The sequence below is a fragment of the Falco peregrinus genome, chromosome 2 (assembly GCF_023634155.1).
Source record: "Falco peregrinus isolate bFalPer1 chromosome 2, bFalPer1.pri, whole genome shotgun sequence".
In the NCBI taxonomy this organism is placed as follows: Eukaryota; Metazoa; Chordata; class Aves; order Falconiformes; family Falconidae; genus Falco; species Falco peregrinus.
Window position 1 is genome coordinate 89496933 of NC_073722.1, and position 13184 is coordinate 89510116.

The 13184-nt window shown below is 43.0% G+C and overlaps 1 protein-coding gene across 1 annotated transcript; it reads right to left on the bottom strand.

Annotated features, from left to right (window-relative positions):
* Positions 1-588: 588 nt before the first annotated feature.
* On the bottom strand, positions 589-10271 carry YWHAH (tyrosine 3-monooxygenase/tryptophan 5-monooxygenase activation protein eta). Its single transcript, XM_005233246.3, has 2 exons — positions 9824-10271; positions 589-2015 (listed from the first exon to the last, which is right to left on the bottom strand). The coding sequence occupies exons 1-2, from the start codon at positions 9908-9910 to the stop codon at positions 1359-1361; spliced, it is 744 nt and encodes a 247-aa protein (XP_005233303.1). The 5' UTR covers positions 9911-10271; the 3' UTR covers positions 589-1358.
* Positions 10272-13184: the final 2913 nt, after the last annotated feature.

Here is a 13184-nt window from a genome sequence, read left to right on the forward strand (position 1 = left end):
GCTTCTGTAACATATAATTACAGAAGTATGTACTGAACCAATAAATATACACATACACTAACTGTTGGGAGAGAAAAAAACACAACATGCTTGGGGAACTAGACTAGAACAGAGAAGAATTCTTTAAGAACAAATACTGTTTCTGTTTAAAGCAGGTAAATATGAAATAAAGTTACCAGGATTTTCATGTGTAAACACGATTTGGTGATTAGGACTTCAGGAAAAAAAGTTTTAGGAGTTAAGAGTGGACAGAAATCTCTGTATTGGTATGACAAGTAATGTCCTTTACAACTTCTCAGCTCCTGTGCAGAATTGTATTACAACTGCTCTACCACGCAAGTAACTAAATATACCACCTTCAGAAACCACTTTAACACAGGTGAGCAGTATCACACTCTAGGTGACTGTGGGTGTTTTGGGCAGTTTGATTGTTTGATTTTTCCTTCTTTTCAGCATACTGGTTTTTATTTTGTTTGTTCAGCATGTGAGGCAACTTCTCATTACACTTCTGATTAAGTATGTTTTAACCCATCAGTGATGTTAGGTAACTCAATCTGTGCTCTGAACAAAAGACAGGACAGCTTATAGAGACATAACATCCCCGAAGCAGCATTTTATTTTATTCATTTAATTCCAAAACATTTAATTTAGAAGTCTGGCATCTCAGTTATCCATCTTAATATGGGCTAATATTGACATAGTGTTGTCAGAATACACAGACAACTAAACAGCCAAAGAGTTTACAAAAAATAAATTCATGATTCTTCAAAACAACTGCAAAAGGTTACAAGTATCAAAACTCTTCGGTAGATGCACTGCATTAAAAGAAACTGCACGTCAGAGGCAAAAAACCCAAATTGCTACTGAAATCTCACATTTCAAACAGTTTTTTGTAAACTGATGAACTGGGTTTTCATTTAACATCAGCTTAACTGTTTTCATTGAAAAAAATTTGGGGTGGCTAATTTACTCTGCATGCACAAAATGTACTGCTTAACAGAACGGTCAGCTCATTTCAAATGGGAAAAAAATTAAATTGGAATCTCATTATCTTCAACGCTTTCATTATTCTTTCCCGTATTTTCTGATCAACAGGCAAACTAAAATGCCTCCTTTACTATGCATCTTTCTGCACTGCTCAAGTGCAACTAAGATAAATAGAGCCAATAAACCAATTAATCCATCAATGCCCATGAAGACTCATCTGAAACTGCTTCTTGTTGAAGTGGACAGCAGATCTGAACAGCTGTACAATACAGATATGCTTAGCACTAGATATTTAGTGTGACTGTGGCAAGGAAATATTGGTGATGATGGGGATGGCGAAGTGGATGAAAGAGGGATCAGAGGAAAGCCTTCTAATTATTCCCCTCTCCTGCTTCTTCATCTTGCTGATCACTCGTCCACAGAGTGAGGTTATCTCGAAGTAACTGCATGATGAGAGTGGAGTCCTTGTAGGAATCCTCATTTAGTGTGTCCAGCTCTGCTATGGCATCATCAAAGGCTTGTTTGGCTAAAAGGCAGGCCTGCTCAGGAGCATTCTGGATTTCATAGTAGAACACCGAGAAATTGAGTGCCAGCCCAAGCCTAATTGGGTGAGTGGGCTGCATGTGCTCTTTGCTGATCTCAAAAGCCTCTTTATAGGCAGCTTCTGAGGCTTCCACAACACTGTTCTTCTTCTCTCCAGCAGCAACTTCTGCCAAATAGCGGTAGTAATCCCCTTTCATTTTCAGATAAAAGACCTTGCTCTCATACTGGAAGTCATTGCAGTTCTTGATCAAGTATTTATCTAGGAGAGCCAAAACATCATTGCAGACTGTCTCAAGCTCCTTTTCTATCTTCTCCCTATAGGCTTTAACCTTCTCCAGCTTCTTCTCATTCCCATCTGCCATAGTCTTCTGCTCTATGCTGCTGATGACGCGCCAGGAAGATCGTCTAGCCCCGACTACATTCTTGTAGGCTACAGACAGCAGGTTTCGATCCTCATTTGAGAGAGGCTCATTTAGCTCAGTTACCTGAAAATACAGACGAAGATAAAATTTAAAGGGTTTGTCTTAAGGAAGAGCGTGCAAACTTCAATACTTCCATCATGAAGTGCAAGACTCAATTCTAGATCCCCAAATTCCTTCTAGACAGGAGTTAGTTTGTAACACAAACTTTAAAACCATTTCTGCAGTTAAGACTTAAGAGTGAGCACCCCAGTTTAATTGCAATGGAATAGGTATTTAGAAACCATTGCAAAGCACATTCACTGAATAAAAGTGAGTCAGGCTTGTGTAATGGAGAAGCATTCTCAGAAGGAAGGCTCAAGTTCTTTAGGAAGTCTGCTATAATTACGCAGACTACACACTTATATGATTAATTTAAGGTACCTAGAATATCAGTTTTATGAATCTGGAACACAGCATAGACACTGGAAACTGGTGCAGTCCTTGCATTTCTTTCCTCTGCTGCTTGCTTTCATTCGACAGCAGATGGAAGCGCTGCAGTCATTATGATTAAGCTCTGCATAGTACAAATGAAGTTAGTGTTTCATAGTTTTCTTTCAGTCACCTAGTGAGCAATTTTACAATGTAATAGAAAAGTTATCCCGATTTCTGCTGACTGGTGTCTGCAGACAACCTTCAGGGACAGGACATGAAAGAAACTGCATAGAAACAGAACAGAAAAATCAAGAAAAAAAGCCATGATCAATTCCAAATTTCTACTACAAAAAGCTGTGACAGGGAAGGGTAATACTTCTAATATTGTATTTAGGCCTATATCACTTGCTGCGTTAATTTAGGAGAATAAAACCTATCAGACATAGCCACTTGAAGTTGTTCTGCTTTTGCAGATTTACAAACATGAAATTAAACTCACAGGAATCAGGATGAAAAAGTGTAACTCTGCTACTTTAAGCACACTGCATTAAAAGAACACTAGAATCCTAAGAATAGGTGCTTTGGTGTGAAAGTAAACTTGTGTTTGCTCAGACACTGCTAAAATCATTAATTACTTCTTTCACAACGAATTACTTACATAATATAAATAATCAAGTCACAAATATTTATACTATTCTGAGACTGCTGGTGTAACCAGTGAACCACCCAATGAATATGCATCTTTCCAAGTCTAAAAAATAATTTATATCAATTGTAACTGTTACAGTTAGAGAGAGCTTAATTTCAAATTAGGTTTTGTTCTTAAAATATTTTAAGTCAATTAGTTTTATCTCCAAAATGCCTTTCCCCCATAGCTCAGGAACCTGAACTCCCAAAAGATACACTATTCTACCTGCCCTAATACAATTAGAGACGATCTACAGGGGGTGAAATGCACAGGAATCTACGCCAATGACATCTTCAAAACGTCTTCACAGCTTCCAATCAACATCCTCCCAACAATCTCTCCCTCAACAATCTCTACTATGGCCCATCTATATCGTCTTCTCTAATAAAGATATTAACACCCTCAAAATGTAAAGGCTCAGCTAAGAGCTTTTTATTTCCTACAGTCTATTAGGACAGCACTCACTTTTACAAATATAAAGAAATCCACCAAAGAAGATTATCCTTTGGTCATTTCTGCACTGCTGGAGGACTTTGCTTGAAAGTTCATTGCAAACACAGTGATTGATCAAAAGGAGTCAATAATGTTTTGCTAAACTTGCAAGTATCACTTAACCATACAAATAAATCCTTTTTTTTTTCTCCCATCTTCATGATCTTTACAGTATTAAAAAAAATAAATAATCCTGATCTGTTGATATACTACTGAGCTACACTACCCACAAAAAAAACCCAACTGTGTATGGAAAAATACGCAAGATACAAAAATAACTGAGGATGAGAGTTATTGGGGCAGTAGTAACAGAAATACCACTTCCTGGCTTTGCAGCTCAGACTCCATACAAAAGAAATTAAAAGCTACAGGAGCACAACCACAGCCATCTTAATTCTTCACCTGATACATCATCACCTCCATTTGTCGCCTCATCCTCCATTTATCACCTGTTATTTACTCTCAGCTTCAAACTAAACATCCTACTAAATTTTGGTATTTAAGTATTCAATAACTAAAAAAAGGTAATGCAGTTATCCTAAGCCTTGTTATAATTACTTCTTCTACCTCCTTAAGGTGGCTTCTTAAACTTTCTAATATGAACTTTTAGACAAATGTCTTCTGTGTATTCAAAGCACCAAAATGGCATTTTGCAGCACATAAATGTCTTGGGAAGCATAAAAAAATTTTGAGTACTAAACCCTAGGTTTTTACTATGCTGTATAGCTGGTGTATTTACTTAAGGGGAGATAAATTAATCAGTTTTCAAATTTCACCATTTTCCACAAGAAAGAAAATACAATCTTACAGGACTATCGCTAGCCTTCAAAGAGTGTTCCAAGTTTTTTTCTAGTCTATTATATCTCCTCTGGTGTTACTCATTTTTAACTGCAGAAAATGTACCATAAAACCTACCCTGAAGAAGCTGACTTACAAAGCCCACTTGCACAGGAGACACTGTAACTGCAGACAACCCACACCTGAAAAGCCTTCCAGCCTTCCCTAATCACAGCCACAATTCAATGCAAGTACTGATAAACAGATATTTGCAGAAATTTCTGAAGATCACATTAACAGAGGGAGGATCTTGTAAAGTCTAGCTAGCATGAACTTTGGTAACCTTGACTGGTCTTTACTCCCACATTCTGTATTATAAGTTGGCCTACAGTGCAATCTTTAAAACACAGTGTAACTTTTCGAAGCATCTTCATACTGTATATTTAGACTAGCTAGTTAATGTTTAGCTGTTACATCAGCTTGTACCAAGTTTGCCAAAAATCTCAATAAGCCCCAGACTTAACAGAATCCTGACAAAGCAAGACTGAGAAACAGCAAGGAATACTCAAGGTACATTCATGTAAAGCACAACAAAAAAAGCCCAAGAGAAAGCCATCTCTCAGGACTAACTGCAGAACAGTTGTTAATATGTGGAAAAAATGTTACTTTCAGTGTTTTGTTTAAGAAATTATCTAAGAGATAAGAGACTTAATTAAGAGACTATTCCAGATCATCACTAGACTGCTGTACAACTTAATTCCCCAAGACTGACTGAAACACACCCTGAAACCGTTCCTTATAGTAAAAAGGAAAAACTAACAGGAAAAGCTAATTCAACATGCTGAAGAGATACCTACTAGCTTCATGATGTATCAGAAGTTACTGATGTATCTTAAGAGAACCAGCAGCTACCATTAACTCAAGTCCACAGCAAATTATTCCTCATCCTAGCTAAAAGATCTATCTAGCTATGTAGATTATTTAAAAATCACATCTACCTCCCTGGTGTAACAGCAATATTACAGGAATCCAGACTCAAAGGAAAGCACGTGACCTTTATGTAGCTGTTACTGTTTTAGCTATTTCCAATAGACTAACAAAGTAGGTAACACCAGACTTATTCCCCTTCACGTGCAGGGGTGATGCAGAAAAAAAGAAAACTTGAAATGCTGAAAGAAATTTATTTCTTACTACCTTCCATTCTAATAATAGCCCTTCCTTAATAGAAAAGATCTTGGGACTGCGATAATTTATGTTTTAGACATAGACACACTTTCTTATACGCCACCTGTAGTATGAATGACTTCAAAGTAGTATTTACTTACTTAGGTGTTACTTCATACTTTCCTTACACAAAGACACCCCCCACACACGCACTTAAGTTTGGAGCCATTTTAAATCCTGAGGCAAATGATGCAACTGAACTATGATCTGCTAGCAGTCTTCATTCAGACTGACAGTCTGCTTTTTGTAAAAGAATACGGTCCCAAAACATTTATTTCTAAAATACTTTCAGGTATACCTTACTGGGAAAAAAATGGGAGTATATGTAAGATACTGACTACAACCCTGGAATTGCTAATTGCACATGCGCATGAGCATGGCAGTACTCTATCAGCTCAGAAATTACTTCCATGTCTGTGATCCCACAAAGGCCATACCAGCCAAGTTACCTTTCACATGGAAGGCACACCAAAATGAAGATGCCACAACTGAGAGCAGATCCATGACACAGATTACCTAGCAGAACTGACCCAGGTCAATTGAACGTATGTGACTGGGTTACTGCTTTGTTAGACAGACCATCTAAGTCACAGCTACAGCAGTTCCCAGCAAGTTGCTCCAAAAAATGACTTTACCTGAGCCAGTACAGTCAGATTTAACTACTAAAACTCTCCTGATACAAAGTTATACAGTCTAGAATTTTTTAAAAAATAGAAGCCAGACTGGTTTAAATACCAGATCAGTTTCTTGCATGATGTGGCTTCAGTATTTTATATGAAGCATTCAAAGTTCTACAGTTAGATTTACTGTATACAACCACAGTTAAGGAAGTAATCTCACAGCAGGGGAAGATACTGTTTACAGTAAAGGCATCTCATTCCCCCCTCCTACACACACATTAACCTACACACCCCATTAACCCAAACCCAGACACTGATGTGAAGAACTCAAAGTGATCCTATACTAAAAATATGGAACATCCCAAACTTTTAAGTCCATTTATATAGACAGATCAAGCCTACAAATTAAACTAGAACCTCAAGCTCTTTTGCTTTAAAAACTTTATATCATTCCAAGACTTCTTTAATCAATATAGGTCCTGAGCGCTACATAATAGGATTAATACTGTCTGAAATACCAGGGGTTTATACAGCTAAGATGTTTAACCATTACTGGAATGATGTACAACAAAGGTACTCAATGCTGTAGTCTCACGATGCTACAGTACTTGTTCCACAAAGAGAGAATCTTTAACACTTACAGTAAGAGCATATCCTCTCCCAGTGTTTTGAGAAGTAATTTTCTTACCTACCATGTAGAGTTATATTTCAAATAGTCGGAATCCTGGAGCAGCATTTAATGCAATGAGAATGCCACACCCCTTGGAAGAATGCCATTCAGAGACACATTTACATATGATTGTATTTTCTATTAAAATAAATTTGGCTGGAAAAAAGTAAACTGAACTCACTTATAATAGCAAACTAAGTGGAGGTTTAACATTCCTCTCCCGTCTACACATTGTAAGCCAAAATACTAGAATCCTTTCAAGAAAAAGAAGCTTAACAGCAACAAAAAAACTGTATTATTGAGCAGTACTTTCCTTATTTAAGCTACCACTTCTACTTCATCTGGCTTTCCTTTAAAAGAAAGGATTGATAGGACTGAAAAATAAGCATTTCTCTAGCTTTATACTGACAGCTGAAACTGCAGTCTTCCCATTTTTTCTTACTTCAGCAGCAGTCTCAAAAATCATATAAACATGCTTTCACTAAGATAGTCTTTGTCTTTAGGAGTAACTATCAGTTTGTTGGCTATGTTGTGTACCGTAAATGTGCAGTGATAAATACAGAGAACTTAAATCACTGAGATTTCAATTTACACTGAAAGCACACTACTTTCATATAGCATCTTCAAAAACCATCAGATGTGTTATATTCAGAGGGGTTTTTGAAAGAAAAATTTAAATCAACTTTTCAAATCAAGATAACCTGTATCGAGAATAAATATCTGAGTGAGAACACTGATTTCCTGTTGAAGGAAGTCTAACACCTCTGAGTGGCAAGATAATTTTAATATTTTATACGGATAAAATTCTCTTAATAGCTGTTATTGACAATCTCTGAAAATGAAGGAAGTATTAGCTGTGTGAGAACAGATGGCCCACGTAACATTTCATAGGAGCTTCTGCTCAGACCTACAAAATCAACTTCAAACACTTAAGAGCATTCTGGAAACCACCGTGTTAAGAGTGAGCACCTGTGAAAGCCATGTAACCAATAGATGCTACATTATCAAACAGCTTAAAATAAGGAAACTATTACATTTTAAATTCAGCTTTACTTTTTGTATTTTTGAAGTATTTATTGTGTAATTTCCACAAATGCTCAAGCCTCAGGTCACTTATGAAGTGTTCTCCCCACCACAGAAGCTCATTAATACAGATGACAATACTATAACTCAAGATGAGTGAAAATTGCATAGTATTTAGGACAGTTTAAAGAGACAGCTGGACATACACACTAGTTCGATGTACTTTACCTATTTCCTGAGGCTTAACGACTGTATTGTTTCTTTTATGTATGTTCAGAGCGCCACACATACACTGTAGCTCAGCGCTATTTGGAAAAACAAAAAGCTATCTACTAACTACCGCTACAAGAAGTCTTCTAGAGCAGCAGTGGATTTCAGTGGTTTCTCCATTTCATCTTTTAGAATGAGCAATTGAGAGATCTGAGGGATAAACAGAGACGTGACTACTATATGTATCAATAATTTTAGCAATATCATTAAAATACAGTTTATTTTCATGTCTAGTGCTTCGTATACTGATAGGTATTGCTGCCTTAGAACTGGACTGGTGGCAGTATTCACAATGACACAATAGCAAAAGCGAGTAAGAGCAGCAAAATACAAGTATCTTTTTATTGCCCTCATTTAAGGGAGGCAACGTACATCACAGTCCCTGAAGGAGACTAAACAGACTGATTCTTATTCCATTTGAAGCTGCTCTTTCAAACTACAGAATCATCTCGTGTCTTTAAACAGCAGCACTTCTCACAGGAAGAGATTCCTCATGGGGCCTTTGGTGTTCAGGAAGGACAGATCAGCAAGAACAAACCAACAGTAATCAGATACAGCAAAGACACTGCTAAGCGCTTACTAGCAATAACAACACCACTCAAACCCCAGATTATATAAAAGCTTTGTTTTTAAAAAAAGGACTAGACATAACAAGTTTGATCATTCTGCAATTTTATTATATATCAGTACAGAGAGGACAATACAAGTAATTTTCATTGCTTGGTTCTGAAATAAGCAGAGTTGCAACTGTAACTTATTGTTTAAATACATTTCAGTATTCAACTGTGTACAGAACAGACTGAGAATGTGCTACCCTACAAACAAGAGTCAAAAAAGCAATGTTAAAGCTTGGAAAATGCTCTCTGTGCACTGGGTAGCTTTTATACACGGATGCAACTACTACCCTCGAGTCAGAGCGCTGATCCTTATGGGTGAGGCCCCTAATTCGTGCCTTTTATCGCGAGGCAAAAGAAACGTCTAGAAAAAGTAGAGGCTCCTCTCGCCATGCGCCGTTTCTCCAGACACCCCCCGCCGCAGCGGCCATCCCACCCGACCGGCACCCCTAGCCGCCCCTAGAAGGGGAGGCGAACCCCAAGGTCAAACCCGTCGTCCCCACCGGAGGGGGGGGGGGGGGGCGGGGGGGGGGGCGGGGCGGTACGCGAGAAAGGTCCCCGTTGTGAGCAGGACTCGGAGAACGGCCCCGCTGCGTTCCCGCCGCCCCCGGGCGAGGCGGGCAGCATTCAAACCGCTGCGCCGCGCGCCGGATTGGCGGGGTGGGGGAGCGCGGCGAGGAGGGCACGGGGACAGCCACACCCCCGGGGCTGTGAGCGCCGAGGGAGCGGGAGGGCTGCGAGGGAATGAAGGGACATGAGGGAAAAAATGAATTTTAACGGGAAAAAGGGGGCTCCGGGTCCAGCGTGGACCGGCTACGCTTCGTCTCGCCTCCCCCCGAGGCAGGCAGCTGCGGGCACCGCCCCACACGGTGGCGAGGTGTCCGGCGGGACGGCCTGGCGCTTGCTCCCGCCCTCCTTTCTTCACCGCCACGGGCGGGACCCGGCGGCTCGCATCCTCCCCGGGACCCAACTCCGCCTCGGGCCAGCCCAGACTTCCTTTCCCTCCTTCCCCCGCCACTACCCACCCTACACACTCCTCCCTGGGTACGACCCACAGCCGCCACGCTACCAGCCCCACTCACCGACTTCATGGCCGAGGCCATGTCGTCGTATCGCTCCGCCTGCTCGGCCAGGCGGGCTCGCTGCAGCAGCTGCTCTCGGTCCCCCATTGCCGCTTCCGTGGTGGCCGCCGGGCTGGGCACTCTACGCCCCTCAGAGACAGCGAGCAAGGCGGGGGGGCGGGGATGTGCGCCTGGAAACGCGCGGGCGGTGCGAGTAGGGAAGCCGACGGAGCCGCCGCCTCACGCCCGCCCGCCCGCTCGCTCGCTCCCTCAGCGGCCGCCGGGCTCGCCTCAGGCGCCGCGCGCCCGCGCTTGCCAGGCGACGGTTGGCGCCTCGGGCTCCCAGACGGCGGCAAAGCGGGCAGCCGCGCGCTCGCTGCGTCCCCTCGGCGGCGTGTGGAGCTCGCGCCTCTGCGCCCGGCTCGGAGCCTCGCGCTGCTGCCGCCGCCTGCGCCTGCGCGCTGGGAAGGCAACGAGGGGGCGGAGCTGCGGGGACTGCAGGGGAGGGGAGGGGGCGCTGCTCCCCCGCGGTCTATTTCTAGATGACGTCACTTGCTATAAATAGCTACGGCGGGGCGCCGGCCGGGGGGCGCATGCGCGCTGCGAGTGCTGCATTTTACTGCTGCAAAGGTGGAGGTGGGCGGTGGGCGCGCGGCACTGCGGAGCCGGGCCGTGCCGCCCTGCCCGCCTGCGGGGGCTGCTCGCCTGTGCGGCCCTGCCGCCGCGCCCCCGCCGCCGGCTTTGTCCTGCGGGGCGTACGTAGCCGTGCCTGCGGCCGGGGAGGGGCACGGGCCCCGCACCACCCCCACACCTTGCCGAGCAGAGCCAGCTACGGCCCCGCTTACCGCCTCTTTTAATTCGTAACAGTCGAGCTGCTCTTTGCTAAATCGACAGCGCACCGGCCTTACCTAAAACCGTCTCAAAGCCAAGGCGTTGTGCAAACGGCACAGCCGCCCTGCTGCCGGCAGAGATGCTAGTGCTCGCGTTACCCATCTCGTACCAAAAATCACAGATTGAGCTTTTCCTACTCGGCCCACAGCCAGCATGGAAACACCACTGCCCCTCCAAGCAAAAGCTCTGCTCTCCATCGCACAGGTCAGCATCAGAGCTGCTGGCCACGACACCTACATCCACTTAGTTCACACCTGTCCTCCCCCCAAAGAAGAAAGCCAGCACGCTGGCACGCGTGCCAGGCAGGGGACCAAGGCTGGTCCCGCTCCTGACACTACTCTCCCACTGTCCCCTGGCACTGTTGCAACGGAGTAAAACCAGCCCATTGTGTCGGCCAAAAGTTTTTAGCCTTAACTCAAACATCGCTGGATTTTGGGCATGGTAATTTAAAATGCTAACATCATTTAAAATAAATGCTGCAGTTATACTGCTAGGGTTTTTTAAAGGACATAAATATTATGACTAATAAGTGGCAGTTATATCTAATAAAACATGAAAGATAAAAATCACAGGTAGCATGTTATAAACTGATAGCCAGAACATTCAGGAAATAGCTCTTTGCAGTACTGCGAAGCACACAGTCGTACATACGTATCAGCATGCTGAACGGTGCCTCTTTCCTAGCAGGATTTTATTTTCACTGTTCCTAAGAGAAGGCAGTGACATGTAAAACTGTAGCAGAATGGATCCCGACATCAGTCTAACTCATCATCACATTAATGCAAAATTTGTATTGATTTTACCTAAGGACAAAGTTTTGTCTAGGGACAGCAGGACCATGTTCTTGAAAAGGTAAAATTCAGTGTAAAAATATAGATGTTAAGGTCTCTAACACTTATGCAAGAATGGTGAGAGATGGGCCAATCCAAAATGCCCAACACGCTTAGGTTCTGACACTTTGCAACTGTAGTAACTTCTGAGTAGAGATCAGCCTGCAAAGTGTTCCAACCGTTCTGAAAATCTGTAGGGTCTACCAAAAGCTTTCTAGTCTCGTACGGCAGTTTCAGACTCCTGAGGGAAACAGATTACAAAGTATTTTTGAAACCAGTTATTCACCCACTGAACCACACAATCTGCATTAATCTGCCAAACATATGTGGATATATCTACACATACACACAAAAAACACATTCCCATCAAATGCTTCTGGTTTTTTTTGACTGAAGCTTCTGTATAATGGCTCAAGCATCTTAAAAATTCTTAACCGTGAATCCCACAACATGACATGTAACCTCATTGCCCTAAAACCAGATCATATCTAAACCAACAGTTGCAAGGAAAAGTGCTAAAATAAGGCAATCTTGTATGCGGCATTTCTACAGTCTGACTGTAACCTAAAGAAAATGAAGAGATTGCATTTCACACACATACGGTCTGTGGGTGAGTACCTATATTCTCCTGGGCGTACAGTGCCTAGTGGTCTGGATCCTCAGCTGTAAGAGTGGCTCCATGGATCTACAGAGGTAGGAATAAAAACAAATTAGAGCTCACACAATGAGTTTTCATCTGCTACAGTATTTGTAAGCTGAGTTATAGTATCTGAAAAACGGAAAGGAAATGGAAATGCCAGCAGACCTTCTGCTGGAGTGCTGAATGGGGTGCAGAACACTACTTCACTGTGGCTGCCCTGCCCAGCTCAGATGCCAGGCATCATACGTGACGTTACAGAGCTCCGTGATGCCCAGCAAAGCTCAGGCAGGAGCTCAGAAACACTGCTCCCATGAGGCCGGACTGAGCCTGCTTGGCAAACTGACCACACCCAGCAAGAATGTGTAGATGGAGAAACTTAACGGTACTGAAAATTGCACCATGACCTAAGGCAGTGGCACTGCTCCACAGGCAGATCTGATTATCAGCCAGCACCAGTGTTCCACAAATAGCTCCCTGCTGAAATGCCATTCTAGTTCACTGCTCTGCTCCGCACAGGGGCACTGGGGACACCGAAGCAGTCTCAGAGGGTGTCTCCCCAGTGCTGATGTCCAGTTGAGGGGACAGAGCTAGAAGGTACACTGGTGAACAGGGAACACAACAAGACAACTACCCCTTGCCATTCCCAGCCCTTCCCCACGGCAGAAAGCCTCCCTTTTGTTGTTCTGGTAGCAGTGAGAGAGCACACACCTTCCAGAAGCTCATGGAACTAACATCCCTGCCACTAACATCCCCCTCATCCCTGGAGCAAATGATCTCCCCTCTCTTTTCTGCAGCAAGGAAGTGTTTTATTTAGGGAACTGCTAAATGATAGAAGTCTTGGGGACAAGACAATGAAAACCAGAGACAAAACAGAAGCAACTACCAATTGATGACGGGAGGATTAACAAGCTTCCCCATCACAGCAAAGGAAGCAGAAATGAGGACGGTAGAAGAAGAGAGATGGAGAGTTTGTGGGCATCTCATCTTGGAAATACTGCGACTGGCACTTACACGGGGCGTG

Excerpts from the sequence above, each read along its gene's own strand:
- YWHAH (XM_005233246.3), bottom strand. The coding sequence starts at position 9,910 with ATGGGGGACCGAGAGCAGCTGCTGCAGCGAGCCCGCCTGGCCGAGCAG. Across the intron at positions 2,016-9,823 it reads TGGCCTCGGCCATGAAGTCG|GTAACTGAGCTAAATGAGCC; the intron begins GTGAGTGGGGCT and ends CTGTATTTTCAG.